This window comes from Larus michahellis, chromosome 1 (assembly GCF_964199755.1).
Source record: "Larus michahellis chromosome 1, bLarMic1.1, whole genome shotgun sequence".
Taxonomy (NCBI): domain Eukaryota; kingdom Metazoa; phylum Chordata; class Aves; order Charadriiformes; family Laridae; genus Larus; species Larus michahellis.
Window position 1 is genome coordinate 179,409,204 of NC_133896.1, and position 21,099 is coordinate 179,430,302.

General features: G+C 35.9%; 1 protein-coding gene across 1 annotated transcript in view; it reads left to right on the top strand.

The window, feature by feature from the left end:
* KLHL1 (kelch like family member 1) overlaps positions 1 to 21,099 on the top strand; it is a 240,105-nt gene that overhangs the window by 60,758 nt on the left and 158,248 nt on the right. The window contains exons 2-3 of the mRNA XM_074564447.1: positions 2,743 to 2,919; positions 18,630 to 18,766. Coding sequence (XP_074420548.1) covers positions 2,743 to 2,919; positions 18,630 to 18,766 — 314 coding nt within the window. The remainder of the gene's footprint in view (positions 1 to 2,742; positions 2,920 to 18,629; positions 18,767 to 21,099) is intronic.

Genomic DNA, 21,099 nt, shown 5'->3' on the forward strand with positions numbered 1-21,099 from the left:
TTAATGACTTGCTAAGTGACAGATAATACTGATGATTTGAAGGTAGAAAGCATTGATAAAAAGGGTAAGCAGCAAAGAGGGCAAAATTTGTGGCAAACACTGTCTAGTCATTCAAGAAAAAGATAGACTAAGCTCATTTCAGCCCCATCTAACTTTATAAATTCATAAATTCATGAATTTAAACTCATAAATTCATAAATTCAGGCAAGGTATTTCTTTTTTTCTGACCGGAAAAGTGCAGCATGTTTTCAATAGTTAAGAAGAGGCAGGACTAGTACCATATCTGTTCAAATGTAAACTGATTTAGACCTAAGTTCTGAATTAACAAACAATATGAATCCATTCAGAATTGTTGTTGTTGTCACTTCTGAATTCCCCTGAGAAGGGAAGAAATGTGCCGGTTTAACCCTAGCAACCTCGTTTATTAGGCACTGATTTATTTCTTGTGAATTACTTGTCATTCTAATTCTTCAGCAATAAAACTGAAGAAGTCTGTGTAGGGCTACAATCAAACTGAGGGGGGGAAAAAAAAAGAAATAAAAAAGCTGAAATATCTATCCACTATCCATACCAATGAGCTTAGCTCCATCATTACAATTTTATGTGAAAGTATTTGTTGATCATCCAAAGACAGGAAAATAGACTTGGATTTGTGATCGACATGGTTGGCAGTCCAGGTTGGATCAGAACACACAAACAGATTATGTCACTCACAGAATTAATATGTTTGTTTTATCCTTTATGAGGAATTTGCAAGAGGTAGCTAGCATAAACTACTTAACTGTATAACAAGATTGAATATAACAGAATTAAGGAAATTTGCCTTTCTAAATCACCAATTCATAACTGTTTCTGTTGAGAAATTATGGTTAATAAAATTTTGCTAGCTCAATTTCCTGTAGACAGGCTCACACATATTGTAACCTTACCAGCATACAAACAGCAATATTGATTAATTTAAACCAGTTGATGATTTCTCGGGATCCAATTTAATGCTGCACAAGTGATGTTACTGTGGGTAATAATTTTAAAAGGTTACTCATTCTAGTAAGTTACTACCTGAATATAGCACAGAACAGATGGCAGAGTGCAATACAAAGGTAACTGAGTTGGTTCTCTGTAAAATTATCTGCAGGCCACCTTCAATTATGCAGGCTTCCAGCTACTTTAAAGGAATGCTCTGAATCCTAGCAACTACTGTGACAGAAAGATGGACCAGCTTCTCCTCCTTTCCCCTGTGGACCTTGTAAAATGACTGTAGGAGAGTGTGTGGAACACTTTTGGACAAAAACTAATTCAAAAGTAAATCACTAGAATATGTTAGAAGGAAATACTATTTTTCTGAAGCATATTATAGTCTACCAAGAGTCAGTAAAAATACTAAAGTATTTTTCTTTTTTTTTTTTTAAGATAACTGTCTTTCATTTTAATAACTGATTTTTTTTATTAGTGTCTTTATGTGCTTTTCAATTTTTTCCAGCACCAGGAGTGCAGACTATGTTATCTTAATTAATATCATTCTTAGAATATAGTACCTACCAAGTTCAAACCTCATATAATGAAACCGTTGCATTATTACTGTGAATTATCAAATTACTTATGCGCTCCTTAATATTTATCTTTCAACAGAACATGCATAAAATGAGATTGGTTTGAATTAATTGATAATATCATTTGATACTCTGGACTAAAATATATTCTCTGATGCTCTTCTATTGATTATGTAAGCTGTTTTGTATAGATCTAGTTGAAATAAAAACAATATCAGCTTCATCTATGAAATCCTTTGTTTTCAGCACCACAAGATATAGAAGATCTTATAGCTTTCATTTGAAACAATCTCATTACATATTTGTAACAGAAGAGGGTATCATCTGTGTCGTGAATTATTTGGAACCACTAACATTAGTTTCCTCAAGGGCTAATACATTTTCTTTTTTTCAGTAAAGGTCTGAACCAGTAATACTGAACAGAGTAAATCTGAAATAGGAATATACGGCTATATATATTGAAAATATATTTGCATTTTTCTCCTGTTTCTTTTTTTTTTTTTTACCCCTGATATTTTGATTACAGACATCATTATGTTTGTAGGGTAAATTCACTTTGTATTCATGAGCCTTTTGGCTCCTGAAGAGTAGGTATGCAATTTATCATTGTGGAAATATTCCCAATTCATTACAAATCAAGTCAATTAGAGTTTTATTTTCCTTTCACAGGTGGTGTAAAATGAATGGGAATTTAAAGAAGTGAATTAGAATAGGCACTTAGAATCAGTGGAAAGATGGGATTGCTTTTTCCATTATTTCTTTATTTTGTGTGTTCATATTACTATTTAAGAAAAATAGTTTGTTTAATTCTGTAAAATACTTTTGCTCTAAAATGCTAAAATTAAAGAGTGTAATCATAGTTTAATAAAGAAGACATAGCTATACTATTAACCTTAACATGAATATACTGAATTTCTATTTTTTGTTCATATTTATATTTTTGATAACTTTATCAAAGAAGAAAGGAATGGATTACTTTTGCATCTGCGCTAAAGAAAATAATTTCCATGTTAAAAGATTTACAACTTTAGTTGTCCCTCCCAGTGCAGTAAGATTTTTTCCATCTTGTACTGCTAGTGATGAGAACTGGGAAGGATGCAGGGATTACTTATATCAGGTTCTAGAAGCCTGTGATGAAGTCTAGACAACTGGTCACATCTTATCAACGCAGAGTTTCTCTTGTGGTTTACAGACTGTCAGGCGCCAGCCTGCCACCCCATTGTGACATGGATTCCTGCAGCTCCGAGGAATTCTACCAGGCTGTTCACCATGCAGAGCAAACCTTCAGAAAGATGGAAAGCTACCTGAAGCAACAGCAGCTCTGTGATGTTATCCTGATTGCTGGGAATCGCAAGATACCTGCACATAGGTAGGACATAAGCATAAGATGTTGAAACTACAAAAGTAAATGGTTTTGGGTATGCTTATTTCTTAGAAGAGTAATTTCTGTGGCCCCTTATGCCTGCTTCCCTCTTGCTTTAAACATCACGAATGTGAGTAGCTGCAGAAGGTGATATTAGAAGGTTGAGCCCTCGAAGGTAGGGCTTTTTTATACAGATTTCAAAAGTTCAAGTAGCACTCAACCAGCAAGCTTTTCATCGTGAGGGTGCCAGACATTTCTCCCTGCTGTGATGCTGCTCATATGTGAGGAGAATGGAAATTTCTGAAATGAGATGTAGTACAGCTACACTGGACACAGCGTCATTTTTGGCTTAAATTCATGATATTCTGATGTCTGTCATACAGATTGTCTCAGACTCTTATAGTGGAATAATGAACACTGACTTCTCATGAACTGTTTCTTTGAATGAACTGAAAAATATCTTAATTACTTTTAAAAGTTATAATGGCATTATAATTTTTACAATTCTATAAGATTATCTGGTATTAAAGCAGCCAGTATATATGAAACTATGCTTGGTTTTGGATTGTAATTAGAGCTTAAAATAGTTATTATTCATTGAGATTTTGGTTTTAGCTATAGCATTTTATTTAGGGTATGCAAATAAAAATCCAGTCCTAGGTTTTAGATTACAATACAGGGAATACTTTTGAGCTTCCAGGTTAGCAAGTCTCTTTGCACTTGAACTCTATATGAGGCTGCAAACTAAGGGTGACCTATTCCCTGCTTGTGCCTTGGTTTCTCTTCTGAGGTACTAAATCCAGAACAGGACTATGGCTCCCCAGCAGGAAAACCAAAAAACAGGCAATGTATTTCTGAATTCACAAATTAACTTTCTGGTGTAGAGGAATACTATAAGGTCATCTTGGCAACTTGGACCTTACCAAGTTCCTTCTGCCCTAAGTGAAGACGGACACAGAGACTATTTTGTCTTTTTAGACTATTTTTGTCTAACTTTTTTTTCTACTCTCCTGTCTTCTAAGAGCTGCCATCTTTAGTGTTGCTCCCTTGTCTTGATATACTCGGGTTCCCACAAGACAGCGAAGTCCCCAGCAATTTTTACTCACTGACTTGGCAACTGACACAACTTCTGTGTTCCAGGCTTTTTGCTACTATTTGCCACTGATGTATTCTGCATCTGGCATTATATGCATCCCTTGTAGTTGTGGTCTGATGCCATTTTTATCTAAATCACCAAGATCTTTCCTGTATGGGTATGTCCTTCTGTCCATCTGCATTTACAGTGTTCCAGAGCTGCAAGATTTGCCTTAAGGTGCCTTCCATCAAAAAGAAAACTGGAGGGATAATAACCTTCTAACTTGTGTCCAATTTTACATCCCTACACATTACTGAAATCAAATAAAAAGAATTTTTCAGAAATAATGAGAATTTTGTTGTTCTTTCTTGACAGTTAATTGGCCTAGTTTTGCTTTTCCCATTTTTCAACATAGGTGAGGTTAAAAAAAAAAAAAGCAAAGTCTTAATCTACATTCTTAAACTGACAGAAAAAAATATGTATTAGATACATAGAAATATTCCACAACTGGAATCATTGCCCTGTTTAATATGGATCATATAAAATATACCACTACAGTTTTTTACCAGTATATTTTTTGCCTATTTTGAATATTTTGGCAAACTGCATAGTTTACCAAAATAGAGAGGGAGACAGAGGAAACTGTAAGGTTTTTTATTAGTTTAGTTCATTTTCCCCACTATTTTTAAGACAACTGTTCATATTTGTATGCCCACCTTCAGTAGTAAATTTAATTTCACATTTGTCATTTCAATTCTACAGCATATCTAAATCCTTCTAGAGCTGCAAAAATACCTTAATAAGAAGATTGACCATGAAATAATAGCCAAAATCTTATTTAATTTTTTTAGTAAAACTTCAGACAACTTTACATTTGGTTTTCTACTTCCCTGTTGTCTGAAGTCAAAGACCAGATCTCAAAGACCTGGCAAAAAGAACTGTTATTATGAAGAATTGAAAAGCGTAAGTTCTGAATAAACTAGAATTTTGTCTAATAAGATAAAATGAAGGGTGCTCTGAATGTTATGGGTTTTGTTTTTGTTTTTGCTCTGTGTTGTTTCAGACAGTTGTGGCTGGACAAGCACAGAAAAAAAGTCTGTTTACTTTTAGTGTGGCTGTTAAAATCCTAGAGTAAGATTTGATTTGGAAGAAACCCAGACCTTGCTCAAAGCAGGGTCAAGTCCAAGGTTAGATTAGGCCATTGAGGGTCATACCCAGTTAGTTTTTAAATATCATCACTTGTTGAGGTTCCTCTCTTGGCAGCCTGTTTTTGATTACCCTCACTTTCTTTAGTAATCCAGAGCGTGGCTTCTAGGAAAATTTGCTCCATGATCTTCTCGGTGAGGCAAGCCAGTCTATAGTTACCCACATCTTCCTTCTGGAGGATGGACATGGAAATTGTCTTTTCCAGTCTTCAGAAACCTCCTTCAAATTATCATGATCTGGTAAAGATAAAAAAGAGTAACTTTTCAGTGATATTGTTGAGCTCCATCAGTCATTGCTGCTTGAGCATATCCTCTCTGTCCCATGGAATCCTGTAAGTCCAATTCATTTCACTGAACCCTAAGTATGTCTTCCTCTAGAAGGGAGATCATAAAACGTAATCACTGAGCTGTAGTTCCCCACTTGGACGAACCATGCCAATCTCTCAATCTTATTATAGCTGCTTTTCACTGTTTGGGTAACTCAAACAGCTTTAAAGTTGTAATGTGCTTAAGATTTTTGTTGGCTTCTAAGCATCGTGTTTGTGTAATCTAATCTTTCAATCTAATCAATTTTCAAATGAAGGAAGAGCAAAAGAAGTAGAAACCAACCATGTGTTGTAATGATGAACAAGCAACCAAAAAGGGTACTGAAAAAGTAGGAAGACCTCTGTAGCAGGCATTTCAGAGCGTTAAAGTAACTGACATTTAAATAAATTTGAAAAATTAAGTAAAGCTCTTTTTTTTTGTTACATTGCTGTAACATGGATAGATAACAATCAAATGCAAAAATGTAAAATACCTTAAAGAGAGAAAAATCCTAAAATAATAATTTCCCTTCCCTTCAGTTAAGCTGCTGTACTATTAACAGTCCACCCTAATTTTAAAATATTATGAACATGGACTTTGTAGTTTCTCTGCTCTGGAGGTCATGCTGTATATATGTTTCTGATTTTCTGTACCTCTCATTTAGAATATAACCTTTTTAAGACAAGAAACATATTGTAACTTTAAAGTGTCTAGGATAGAAGGAACTCAGGCGTTGCTGTTACAAAACAAATGAATAAGACCAACACTGTAATTGACACTTCTTCCATCCAGGTTACAATCAGCCAAATGCAGTTGCGTCTAGAAACATAACTAGACTGCAGCTAGTAAATGTCATCTGAAACACAAAAACACTGGGAAGTAAATGTTATTCAGAATCATAACGACATGATCAAAGCACCAATTATTTCCCAGGTAAAAGAAAATTCTTAATCAAGCAATAATCCCATGGGTCAACATGAAATTATAAATACATATTTGCCACAAATAATTTGGTTGAGTGACAGCAACTCACTTGAATTGCACTGTTTTCAAATACTATACATGAAATACTGTATTCTACAGCTACTGAATAAACATCAAAAATGCTGCAAAGAAAACATCCAAAGTCAATGCAAATGATAGATAGACCTTTACTGCACTGGAGAGTTCATTAAAACTTCCAGCCAAGACTGTGTAGAAGTTATAGGCAGCTCTAAACTGAGACTAAGGTTTAAACCGTAAGTTAGATTTTGACTAGGAATAGTGCACAAAGCAATACAGGACCTCAATGCAGAAGGAAAAAAAAAAAAAGAAGAAAAGTGATATAAGCATAGGATTTACCCATGCCTATTCCATTAAGACAAAACACTCCCATAAAACAAAGACTGAATTACAATAAAACAGAAAATTCAATAAAACCAGAAAATGGAAAAAAATATAGGAGGAGAATTGCATCCTCAACTTGCAATTATGACTTTCATTGCATTTGGTGAGAACCCAAGATAGTGAATGAAAAGAAACCAAGAAATCTACTTCTGTTGTTGTTTTAATATTGTCAAATATGGTTGAGTTTATAATGAGAAATATGAGTTCTTTATTTTCTGATTTCACTTAATATCAAAGAAATATAGGCATTTGTGTTCTTTCCTGTACTGAAGGTAAGGGTCAGGGGAGACTTTTAGCGTGGTGGAAAAAGGTAGCACAGAATGAGTAGAAATTTACCACATATATAAAACAAAAAAGTGCTTTAGCATGGCTACTCAAATCTTTCTACAAGTGTTTGTATGAAAAGCAAAAAGCTTTCTTTCAACACAAAATTTAAATTTTTCATTGTAAATACTGAAATAAACTCAACTGAAATGTTTTTTGGATGATGAACTCTGAAGTAGGACAGCTTTTATTTGTTATCATCCTAATAAATTTAATAAACTTTTTTCAACAAACTGTAATTTATGTTCTCTCTTTTGGTTCTCTAAGGAGCTGGGCCATGTTTTTCAATGGATTTTGGTTGGTATTTTAAAGACGTGAAATTTGACATAAAGAAATAGTATTAATAAAATGAACAAATTGAATGTAGAAAGTTAAACTGAAAGGAGAGATGAAAGGATAAAGAACCAGGCAGAGAAGGAAAGGCAGTTTCAAGGTAGGGGGTGAAAGAAGCAGAATGCACAATATACGGTCCTATGACTCAGCTTGTTTTCTTGCACTGATGACAGATGCTCATGGAAAGCACACGGTATAATGAGTACAGCTGCACTATGTTCACTCCCGGATATCTGTAAATACGGTTTGAGGAACTTCCCGAGTCAAACATTGCATCAAAATTGTGGACCTACTGTCCATGAGTTTAAAAACAAATTATTCAAGTAATATGATTGGAACAGAACAACAACAACAACAACAACAATAGAAAGTCCTGCTCTCAGAGAGAAAACAGCAAGGCAATTTAGATAAGCTTTCAATATGAACCTCGATTGATAATTATTTTTTTTTTTTAAGAAGAAGGAATAGTGTATAAAGAATATTTCCTGATACTGACAATGGAATTAGTATTTTCAAATTAATTTCTGTAATCTCCGCAAGAAATTCTTCTGATTTTATCTGGACCTTTTTCAGACGTAAAAGATCTTAAGTTCACACAATTGAGTATGTACCAGCTAAAGATTTAGCATGTGCAGAAATGGGCCTTGAGTTTTGAAGATAATTTCTGAGAATTTGAAGTTTATTATCCAGTTGAGTTTTAGTTTTTATATGGCCATGTATCAAATGTCGTTGTAATCAGTGGAAATCTATAGCTTAAGTTACCTAAACACTCTTGTCTGATTGCGGTGTGTTGACCTTGGCTGGTTGCCAGGTGTCCACCAAGCCACTCTGTCAATACTCCTCTTCCTCAGCAGGACAAGGAGAGAAAATAAGATGGAAAAGTTCATGGGTCAAGATAAGGACAGGGAAATTACTCACCAATTACTGTCACAGGCAAAACAGATGCACCTTGGGGGAAATTAATTTATTACGAGTTAATAACAGAGTAGGATGGTGAGAAATAAAAACAAAACTAAAACCATCTTCCCCCCAGCCTCAGCTTCACTCGTGACTCTTCCGCCTCCTCCCCATGAGTGATGCAGGGGGACTGGGAATGAGGCTTGCAGTCAGTTCATCACGCGTTGTCTCTGCTGCTCCTTCCTCCTCACACTCTTTCCCTGCTCCAGTGTAGGGTTCCACCCATGGGAGACAGTCCTCCATGAAATCCTCCAATGTGGGTCTTCCCCAAGGCTGCAGTTCTGAAGTACAGGCCTGTCAGCCTGACCTCGGTACCAGGAAAGATCATGGAGAGGATCATCTTGAGTGAGCTCTCACGGCAAGTGCAGGGCGGCCAAGGGATCAGGGCCAGCCAGCACGGGTTTAGGAAAGGGAGGTCCTGCTTAACCAACCTGATCTCTTTCTATGACCATGTGACCCAACTTCTGGATGCGGGGAAGGCTGAGGACATTGTCTGTCTGGACTTTGGTAAGGCCTTTGACACCGTCCCCCACAGCATTCTCCTGGAGAAGCTGGCGAATCATGGCATAGACAAGTGTACTTTTTGCTGGGTTAAAAACTGTCTGGATGGCCGTGCCCAGAGAGTTGTGATTAATGGGGTGAAATCCTCTTGGCGGCCAGTCACCAGTGGTGTCCCTCAGGGCTCAGTTTAGGGGCCACTTTTGTTTAATATCTTTATCAATGATCTGGATGAGGGGATTGAGTGTACCCTCAGTAAGTTTGCAGACGACACCAAACTAGGTGGGAGTGTTGATCTGCTTGAGGGTAGGAAGGCTCTACAGAGGGACCTGGACAGGCTGGATCGATGGGCCAAGGCCAACTGTATGAGGTTTAGTAAGGCCAAGTGCCGGGTCCTGCATTTCGGTCACAACAACCCCAAGCAACGCTACAGGCTTGGGGAAGAGTGGCTGGAAAGCTGCCCAGCAGAAAAGGACCTGGGGGTGCTGGGGGATGGCCAGCTTAACACGAGCCAGCAGTGTGCCCAGGTGGCCAAGAAGGCCAACAGCATTCTGGCTTGTATCAGGAATAGCGTGGCCAGCAGGAGCAGGGAAGTGATGGTGCCTCTGTACTCGGCACTGGTGAGGCCTCACCTCGAGTGCTGTGTTCAGTTCTGGGCCCCTCTGTACAAGAGGGACATTGAAGTGCTGGAGCGTGTCCAGAGGAGAGCTACCAGGCTGGTGAGGGGTCTGGAGACCAGGTCATACGAGGAGAGGCTGAGGGAGCTGGGCATGTTCAGCTTGGAGAAGAGGAGGCTGAGAGGAGACCTCATTGCCCTCTACAACTACCTGAAAGGAGGTTGGAGAGAGGTGGGTGTTGGCCTCTTCTCCCAGGTGAATAATGACAGGACCAGAGGAAATGGTCTGAAGTTGCGGCAGGGGAGGTTTAGATTAGATATTAGGAAGAATTACTTTACTGAAAGAGTGGTCAGGCACTGGAACAGCCTGCCCAGGGAGGTGGTTGAGTCACCATCCCTAGAGGTATTTAAGAAACGTCTAGATTTGGCACTTCAGGGCATGCTCTAGTGGCAGAGATTGTAGGTTGTTTGTTTGTGGGGTTTTTCTTTTTTTGGTGTGTGTATGGTTGGACTCGATGATCTCAAAGGTCCTTTCCAAGCATAAAGATTCTATGATTCTATGATTCTATGATTCAAGAACTGCTCCAGTCCTTTCCATGGGGTGCAGTCCTTCAGGAAAGGACCACTCCAGTGCGGATGTCCCATAAGGCCACAGGTCCTTCCAGAAGACCTGCTCCAGCATAGGCTCTCCACAGGCTGCAGCTTTCTTCAAGGAACATCCATCTGCTCCAGCGTGGTACTCCAAAGGCCGCAGCGGAGCAACCTGCTTCAGCATGGTCCTCTCCAGGGGCTGCAGGTGAATGTCTGCTCTGGTACCTGGAGCACCTCCTCCATCTTCTCACACCTTGATGTCTGCAGGGCTGTTTCTCTCACATTTTTTCATTCTTCTCTCACAGCTGCTGTTGCGCAGCATTTTTTTACTCTTTATTAAACATATTATCACAGAGCTGCCGCCAGTGTTGCTGAGTAGCTCATCTTTGGCAAGCTGCGGGTCCCTTTTGAAGCCAGCTAAAGCTGGCTCTGTCCAACATGGGGACAGCTTCTGGTGTCTTCTCACAGAAGCCACTCCTGCAGCCCTCCTACTACTAAAACCTTGCCATGTACACCTAATACAATGTTCTAGCTGTTTAAAGGTAAATTTAAAAGGGATGTGCTGAAAAAGAACTGCAGAGATGTTTTCAAGGGCTAAATGGGATTGTTTATTACTAAGATGTGAAGTTATTGAACCAAAGTGCTAATGCTATTGCTTTATGGAGTGGAAGTAGGTGCAGTAACTGAAATGGACTTTGAAGGGTTGGAGAAACAAGGATGAGATGTTTTAGGAAGAAAGTAAAAAGCAACATTCAGCCACCTAGTCTCTCCTGAGATGCCTTGAGTTATGTTGCCTGGCTTTCACCATGTGATCCAGAAGGGTTTCAAGGCTTTCATAGGTCTGTGCCAGGTCTATCCTGAATGACTCAGTCTATGATATCTGAAATTGGCACTTGACACCTGTGTTTAGGGGACTGAGTCCCATTTCAAATTGAATGGTTAGGCTAGATCACATAGAATATAAAAATAAAACAAACAAACAAAACCAGGTAGATGACAGAATCACAAAGGAGGCCATACAAGAATAACCTGGGTCGTCAAGGCCTGACAGCCTGCCATCAAAAAAGTCTGAGATCAATGGAAGAATGAGTATTGAAGATAAATTAATAATGATGCTCTATTGTATCATTCTGTAAAAAGGAGTAGAATAAAAGAAAAGGATGACAAATAGACCTTAAAAAAAATCTAAATATTAAGCAGTCACTTATTCTGATGACTTCACAAATCTATCTCTACACTTTCATCAAACCTAATCTCGATGTTTCTGTCATTTGTCCCAATAGTTCAAAGGAGCAAAAATTGAACTTTTCCTTCTCCTGCAAGCTTCTTTCCCCTTTTCCTTTTGAAATTACAATGAATAAATAAAATCATTAAGCTCACAAACAGAGGATCACAGTTGAATGTGTTATATTTCTACATTCAAATATGTGGACTGTGTCTGAAGATGTGTTTTTTCTTCTGGAGAAAAATACTGAGCTCAGCTTTGTATTTGCATCATAATGGATCTTCACCAGCTCTTATCTTCACCATTGTGACAATTTGCCTCTCCTGCCCATTCCCAAATGTTGAGAAGCTGCTTGGATTCATATTTCTGTCATTTCTGTCTTTTCTCTCTCTCTTTTTTTTTTTTTTCCCTCCCCTCATCTTTCCACTGGTTCCAAGCAGCATAGAGTTCAAAATACTGGCTGCAATAGCAGATATCTTCAAAACTGACACAAGGACAAAAATTGACACGTTATCAAGTCTGGCAGCTGTGATATGTGCATTACTTGTGGTCTCTGGAAAAAACTAATGCTATGGTAGACATTGTGTGTTTGCTGGAAATTATGATGTCAGATTTGTGTAACATTCCTAAAAAACATTGTGGCAATTTAAGAAATGTAATGAGATGTAAAACTGTTTCAGTTTGTAGTGTAGAAGAGATAAAGAGCCACTTACTTATTTACACTTAAGTGTCTGGGAGACAGTGAAAGAATTAAAAGAAGATTAAAAGAAGAGAATGTAAATTCAAAAGGCATGGTCCTGAGGGCAAAAAGGGAACATCACTTAATGTAGATTGCTGGTATCATTCTTGTAGCTGTGTGTTGCATAAGAGATCAAAATGGAAGAAAACTATGTTTGAGTAAAGACAGAAAGGAAACTTTCTTGTTTCAGGCTTAACTGATTCTCTTCAAAATTCCATCTGCCTGTCTGTTGGTTTGGGGAGGATTTTTGGTTTCTTGTTCAGGGATTTTTTACTATTATTATTCTGTAGTTGTTCTGGATGAAATTGCCTTTACAGATTAGTTAGTTATAGGTTAGTTTATAAATATTACTTAGATGGTCAGGGAAACAAAAAAGCTTATCATGTAGTTCTGTTCCATTTTTCTCCAAAATGAGATAAGCACACAGGACAGACTGTCAATATTAACAGTTACAATAGGAAGTATGAGACAATTCTCATTAATTTAACTGTTATATCCTCACTGACCACTCCTTTACCCAATAAATATGAATTTCTGACATGTTAATGAACTAATCCGATGTTGCTGAATTATTAGCAAGCTGATTGCTCTATGATAATTGTTCTGAATGGATGCTGAATCCCAAATTAACTCTCAGATTATCTCCTGTTCTTAACTACACAGAAACAGTTTTCATTTACAAAGACTGTGGAAAATATATGCAGTGTTTAGAATTTTGCCAGGTGACTTTTGGCAGATTTTTATTTCCATTTTTCTCTGTAAAATATCTTTTTTTTTTCAATTTGACATATACAAATGTCAAAGTGTGCATATGTATGCATTCATAAATAGGAATTTAAAAAAAAATCTGCAATTTTAAGATCTGAATTCTAAAAGAAATAAAAATTCATTTTCGATGAACAGTGGAATCATTCACACAAAGCATGTTTTTGAGAAGTCAGTTGAATGCATGTTAATATTGAAACTTAGTTGGTTTTGTGAACTGTTCAGATGACTGATACATAAACTGAGCTTTTTGTCACTACTAATTGGGATCTGTTAGCCACTTAGAGCCTACAGATATATAGTTTCATCAACTAAAGTCGTTCTGGAAAGTTAGAACTGACAGTTCATCAGTTTTTCTTTCTAATTGTTCAACCTTCAACACTCTCAAGGCTTGCAATGAGCTAGCATATATTAGATATACTATGTTTTCTTTCTTGCCCTAAAATAGCACATATTTCCTTTGCCTGTTGACTGAAAATGTAAAAGATTTCTACTTTGAAGGAACAAGTAATGACAATGTAGAAAATCCAAGTAGCTGACGGTTTGTTGGCAAGCAAGTCTGAGATAAGAAAAACTCAGATTCAAGAAGGAAAGGAGTTGTTCATGGGCAAACCAGAGACAATGGGCAGAATAGACAATGATTAGCTGTACATGCTCTTCACAGGCAAAAGAAAAGAGTAGCAAATGCTTTATGCATTACCAATATTCTTTACCAAAAGTAGCGTTTGAGTTTCACATCTTGAAACATAGCCACCATAAACTCTTTCACACTCACTAGTGAATTGTTTCTCAGAGTTTTTCCAAACCGGAGGTAGTACCTCCCTACTACGGAATATATTGTACAATGAACAATGAGTACCATTTTGGTTTTGAGAGGAGGATAAGCAAAATGTGAACTGTGGAGAGACTGCAAAAAGGAACACGGACACTGTTTTAACCTAATGGTTATTGTGTTGTCACTTTGGAAATACTTGAAAATGCCTCTTATCATCAAGTTAGTCAACAGAATGAAAACTGGCTGTTCTAATCCACAAGAGAAGGAGAGAAAACAGTCTCTGAACAATGTCTGTTGGTACAAATTAAAGGACACATTTGCAATATATAAATGGTCGATGGAATTTTTTTCTTTTCTTCCTAGAGACAAGATACACAACATGAATAGAGAATCTTGCTAGAATTTTATGGACAAGAATAATTTATAATATATGTCATGGCTTTCTTTACATAAAGTATGTAAAGATGGAGGCACTCAGAAGAGAGAGGGAGGCAGTTATACCACTAACAAGCCAAAATTAACCTTTCAGTGTCCTGAGTGCAAAGGAAGAAAGGTAGATGGCAAAGAATTCCAGATTTGAAATGCTGGCTAGGTGACAAGTGGAGGTAGAAGGTACATATAGTGGCAAATTCTTTGATAGAGAATAGATATTACACCTTAATGTTGATCTTAAGTAGAATGACATAGAGTCTAAAGAACAAAATTAAGAGATTTAGAAAAATAAAATGAAAATGTTGCAAAACAAATAAATTACCATTGATAAAACATAAAATGGAGGTTGTGACAAGCAAAATTCCTCAAGTTACCGATACCAAACACTCTTTGCTCACTTTTGCATGGTCCATTAGGGAGTGAAGAGCAAGAAGATTTGTGTTTGTGCTGTATTGCTGAAGCTGAGTTGAAAATAACACCATTTTCTATTTCATGTGTATTAAAGCCAATTGTAGTAGCGTGCATGGGAAAGATTGAGCGAAAAAAAAGGGAAAGACAAGGCATATCTAATTCTGAATTATGGACAACATGGAAGTAGGTGGTCCCGATTAGCTAGAGATCAGAATTTTGAGATAGGAGATGCCAGTTTAAAGTTTCCAGGCAATATTTGGTCTCAAAAAAATGGTATTGGCATCTGGACATAATTTTTTCTAAGGATATTTGGTACTAAGCAGGAAATAGTCTGTGTGCTAGATTAAATTTATTTTAGCTATATTTTTTCCAAGGCTCTTTTAGTCTTTTCTATATTTGGTGAGTCGGTGAGGGAGAGTGCCAGAGTCATCAGGAAAGGTAATCACTATCCAGTGTAATCCAAAACAGTTGATCTGTTCCACAGTTTGCTCCTTTGTTGTGCTTTACTCAGAAAACGTGGCAGTTGTGATTGTACTGCCAAAATGGTCCTGGAGGTGACAGCCAGCATTTGCTTCCTTTTTTTCCTGATTTTTTTTTCAAGTGCATGCATGAATATACCTTAGTATATGTTCTGCAAGCCTTAAAACTTAGGAAATCATGAAGCCTTCTCTCTATATATAGTAAATGTTTGCCTGCTGTAAGACGATCTGTAGAGCACCACTATCAGTATAGACACCCAGTGTCAGCTGGTGTCCTCTACAGAGCAGCAAATCACATTTAAACGCAATTAATGTTCAGCACCTATATGAACTAGCTTAATATGTGTGGAAAAAAGTTGTGTCATGCCTACGAGTTTTCAGTCCAAGTAACATCTGAGGTTCTATTCCAGTTGGCAGTAAAATATCGTTAGAGCATGCTTAAAGAATATAAGTGATCAAGGTTTGTTTCTTCTGTTTGTTTGCTTCTTTTAATCAATAAATGCACCAACCCAGTTGAGGGAATTCTGCATCAAAGATGTATGTGAAAACAGTTGTTAAAATTGCAAGGAAATATTCGATAGTAAAAGAAAATAAAATCTCATGTCATGGGACAAAAAGCCTCAACAGGAATCAGTTATATTCTGTATTACAAAAAAAACCCAAACCAAAACAAAACCCAGAAATATATCAGGCTGAATTTAGTTGTAGTAAAGGTCGAGAAGTCCCTTAATATGGAGAAAATCTTTCTGGGTCCACAAACTCATTTTTAGCCATGAGTTACCTGCTATGATTCTCAAAGATGAAAGAGTTTGTTATGTATTCTCACTGCCAGATCACTAGTTGAAAAAAGGGGACATCCTGAGACATCTGACCTTTCTTGATGAGTAGATCAACATGCCTTTAAACCAAGATTTAGAGAGCAGTTTGGAGCCTTCTGAGCTACAAAAAGCAGCAGATCATTACAAATTAATTGATCCCTTTGATTTCAGACTTTTCATTTTCTATCTTAACGCTGGAACACAATTAAGATTTACAAAACATGTCACCTTTCAGAATCAAGTATAATTAGCAAGTTCCTTTCACTTCACTTCAACCTGTGAAGTACTTTCCAAGAAAAAGTTTGTGTCTTGAAATCAGTTAACTTTTTGGTTATATTCAGTTAATGAAATAGCTGATTTATATTAACTATTGATTAACATAAGGGACTTTTAAAAAAAAGAATCCTCTTTTCTTATCACTGTGTTGAAAAACTTGTCTTGCTTGTTTAGGTAAGCTGCTGCTTCACAGAACCTTTTTGCTCATTTAAGCCCTCTTCTTTATCAGGTGGTGCAAATGAGGTGCAAACCTGTAAAATGGTCACTACCATTTTAGTACCCATACTACTGAGGACATGACATCTGTATTATATATTTTTCAGGGGTTTTCACTTTGGACTGGATCTCGCCTGGTCCTTAGACTGAATGCTCATTTGCAGCTGGAATCCATTAGATAGCTTCTTTCAATTTCTTTACCCCAGATAAATCCATGAGACAAACTGTGGAAAACCACAGATTTTTGTAGAAGTTTGTGAGAGTTGTAATGATTCTGTTATTTATTTTCTGTTCTCACTCTGTTTTCTTATCTTTGAGTTGAGAATACATATACAAGAAGTTTCTGTAATAAATAATGTCTGTACATAAATCATATAAATTTTAAGTTTTAAAAAAGTATACTGTTTAAAAATATTTCAACTGATCGTCAACTGGTGTATTAAAATTTCTGTTGATTATTTTTTCCATTGGTTTTGATGCAGCAAAGTGGTTTGGCTTTGCTTTTCGCAAGTGATTAAGTTGAAGACTGATAGTTGAATTTAAATGGTGGTTAAGAAATCTGAAGGAACAGCTGATGCCAAATGCTGTCAAATGGAAATCTCAATCACAGCCCTAAATGACAGCCCTGCTAGTTGTGAGAGATTGTAACTCATAGAAAATCATCAATTTATCATGTTTGTTGTTTTTTGCTATGATTTATTTTTTTTAAAATCAAACATCAAATAACAGTGAATCAAGTCACTTGTAAATGAGCGGTGAGAAAAAATATTTGAAGAAAGGTTATAAGATTTTTAGTTATCCAGAATTGTATAGTTGACTTGACTATCTTGGCTGACTAAATACACACTTGTGATACTCAATTGAGATAATAAATAAACAAACATAGAAGTAAATGTTCCTCAGTGGTTAAAAAATAAATAAACAATTAGTCAATTAGGAGTCTCTGGAGGTAGCAACAAAGTATATTTCTAATTCAATCTTTTTGTAGCCATCTATTGTTTGTATTAATGATATGAATACAAATGTGAGCTGTTTGTGAATTAGGATCTTTACTTCTAAAGTTCATGACTGCTAGAGTTGAACACACCACCAGAAGTGATTAAGCTATTGCACCTAATTAGTCGTTGCTCATCATTTTAGCCAGCGTAAAGTTCATATATATGTTCTCAAGGTGCTCTACTTGCACGTAAAATATAGTAGCTTAAAGCACTGTAAAATTATGAAGCCAATTCAAACTGTCATATTTTATTTTGTTATTGGAGTGAGCTAAGAGAGCAAAAGCAATCAATTACCACACTAGCTGATAAGCAGGGACTTGTTATTCTTCAGTATTATTTTTTTTTTCTTGGATAAAATAGTTAACTATATACAAATGGCGAAATATTTTCTCTTGGTTTCCAAGTCCTCCAGTTGTGATTCTTGTGTCTTTTATCAATGTGCTTATGTATTATGTTTTCAAATTAAGCCAGAAATGTGACCATCTTTTTATGGAAGCATGTGGTACGCTATTTATAGCTGTACCACATTTTTAGCTCAAGAACGTCTGTGAATATTCAGTCCTAACAAAATCGTAATATCACTGTAGATGATATTTAGAAGAAAGCCTTAGCTTAGGGCGCCAGTAATGACAATCATACCTGGTACTTGCTGTGCTTTTGATTTAGCTAAATCAGATCCCCAAACAAGCCATGCACATTTTGTAAGAATTTTGAATTTATATTCCTTTGGAAATGTTTCTTAACAGAAACATGAATTACACAATGATTTTTTTATTATTTTTTTTTTAGTGAATAGCATGTTAAGCTACTAACAGTTTTACTGGAGGCTGAAGGATTGTGTAAAGTTACATGCTGTTAGCAAATTCTATAAAAAATAGGTCTTTTAAGAACAACGAAGAGTACCTCTGGAGTATGAAATGTGTTTCACTAATAAGTTATCTTTGATACTGAGAGTTTGTCTTGTTAACGAGTGGGACATCTGCATGATTGGAAAACTTATCAGAAAGACTGAGTGCTAATTTCTGTGTCTTTTTTATAGTCATATGCTAATGTGCCACTTTGTTCATATCACAGGGAACAAAACAAAATTAGAATTAAATGTCATGCTGTATTTTGCTGCCTACATGCATTAATAATATATTGCTCCTGTTATTTTATAATTACTATGCTAATATGTTTTTTAAGAAGTTTGGTTTGTTGTGTATTTGTTTGTTTGGTTGTTTTTTTTAATATATGAAATTTCTAATACAGACATCAATGTAAATTACACCAATTTCTAACTTTTTTGCAGACTTGTCCTCAGTTCTGTCTCTGACTACTTTGCTGCCATGTTTACAAGTGATGTCTGTGAAGCCAAGCAAGAAGAGATCAAAATGGAAGGCATAGATCCCAATGCACTCTGGGATCTTGTTCAGTTTGCATATACAGGTATTGTACTGCATACATTATACTTCCTGTAGAGAAAGATGTTGATAGTTTTATTTGCTACATGCCAATGAATTATATTTATTTTCTAAAGATTTTTTCTTTTTAATTTCAATTAATTGAAACACTTATTCACCATTTCTAGGGATGAATTCAGATTGATATTTATTATCTCCAAACTGTTAAATGTGTCAGGCTTGATAAGTACAAGAGGACAGTCCAGAAAAATACATATTTTTCTCAGTTTTCAAATACTTAAAAAGACTGCCTCATATGCACATGATTCAGATTACATGAGGTCATGGAAGGAAAAGCTGTATTTTTTTTTTTAATAGCCCCATATATTTGTCCTAGTACAATTTCATTTTAAATAATTACATAAATCTTTTAAAATTTTAACGAATAAAACATTTGAAAAATGTTTTCTTATGAGCTGGATGTTGTCACTTTCATTTCCTGTTATAGGCTGGTACTTTGTTGTGTAATGTAAATTCATGAATAACTCATAACTCAGAGTTATTAAGTCAGAACTTCCTTCTGAATAGTTATTATATTTTAATGCATAATAGATTTGGATTTTATCCTCCTTAAACAAGCTGTTATGCACAATGTATCTCAAGTACATTAATATGAAAGAATGCTAAGGTTACAAAATAAAGTAATTAAAAGAGACGAAATGCCAATAATATGAATTGTAGTCTGAATTTGTCTCCCCTTGCCTATGAATCATGTAAATATAAAATTTATGCTGTTTTCTATTTCTGATGCCTAAAATACATCCTCATATTGTTTAAATTAACAATATTTTATTATGATATTTCTATTGAATATTTGATTTTAGCTTCAATTTTAAATGGATTTCCCATACCCTGCAGTTTTAATCCTCCCTAAATAAAAATGTATTAATTTAATCATAAGTTGCCTTCTGCTTTGATATATTTAATTAGGATATGTGCTGTTTATTTTATGACATAATAACTTTACCATCTTAATAAGAAACAGAAACTGCGTATAATCATAACTTAAGTTAAAAATGCTCTTTTTGAGAATCATGTTTGAGAAACTCATGTTTTAGGAGTATCAGACTATATAATACTCTACATGTTCAAAGGATTGTGCCTACTGCCTTCAGTTGTGGTTTCGCCATTCAGGACTGTGTATCATCCAGAGGGCTTCGAGCTAGGGATCCATGAAATTAAGGACATGTTAGTAGTTTTTATCAAGGATAAGAAGGATATGATTTGATTACTAGGTATGAGTGTAAAATGAATGGCACAGGAATACCGGGGTCTTTTCTAACCTAAATGATTCTATGATTCTATGAAAAACTATTGATTTCTAAATGATTCTATGATTCTATGAAAATCTATTGATTTCTAAATGATTCTATGATAACATTAAATCGTTCTGTAAGAGGAAGAGGAGGTAAGAAGAAAGTAAGGGACAGCATTCCCCTGGGAAAAAAAACTATGGAAATACTGAAGTACTGCATGTTCTTTTGCCTCAGTTTTCACTCAAAGAATACATGCAAGCACACAGCACAGTTAATACTGCCAAAAAAGAAGATAGCATGTAAATGTAGATTAAGAAAAGAAAGGGATAACAGAAGGAAGCAAAAAATACTTAAATATTTTAAATATGAATTAAGCTATCTCAGAACTTTATTGGTTATCTCTGAAAACTTTGGAGACTGAAGTAATAAAAAACTAGAAAAAGCAAACTCCTTCCACTTTCTGCAAAAGATTAAGATTTTCAGCTACTTTACTCTCCTTGATTTGTCTATGCCATGTGATGTACTTTATTGTATGAGGTAGAAAACTTCGAGGTTTCTTCTTGTGGTTAGGTAATTAAGAACCAGCCTTCACAAATGGATGAAAAGAGAACTCCAGTAGTAGTATAATTCCAGTGTTTTCTAATTTGCCTCATGTGAATTTGCATTTGTAACATTCTTTCATTTAAACTGTCACATAATGCCCAAACTACCTTAAAAATCGCAATATTATGTGCCATCATAAAGTTACCTTGAAGAATTAGAAACTTAAGGTAATAACAAAGGTCCCTAATTTCTTTCACTTGTAGTGGCAATACACGATTGTCATTTTAGATCTAAGATTCAAGAAAAATGAGTTCATTTTGTTTGCTAAAAGAGAACACGTATTGGATGCCATGGACCATTTTGGTTTTCATTACTCTGTCTTGCATTTCTGTTCCATCACGTTCTTTGTCCTGATTTATTCTGATTGTGGTGGGTTGACCAGGTTACCAGGTGCCTACCAAGCCTCTCTATCACTCCCCCTCCTCAGCTGGACACAGGAGAACAATACAACGAAAAAGCT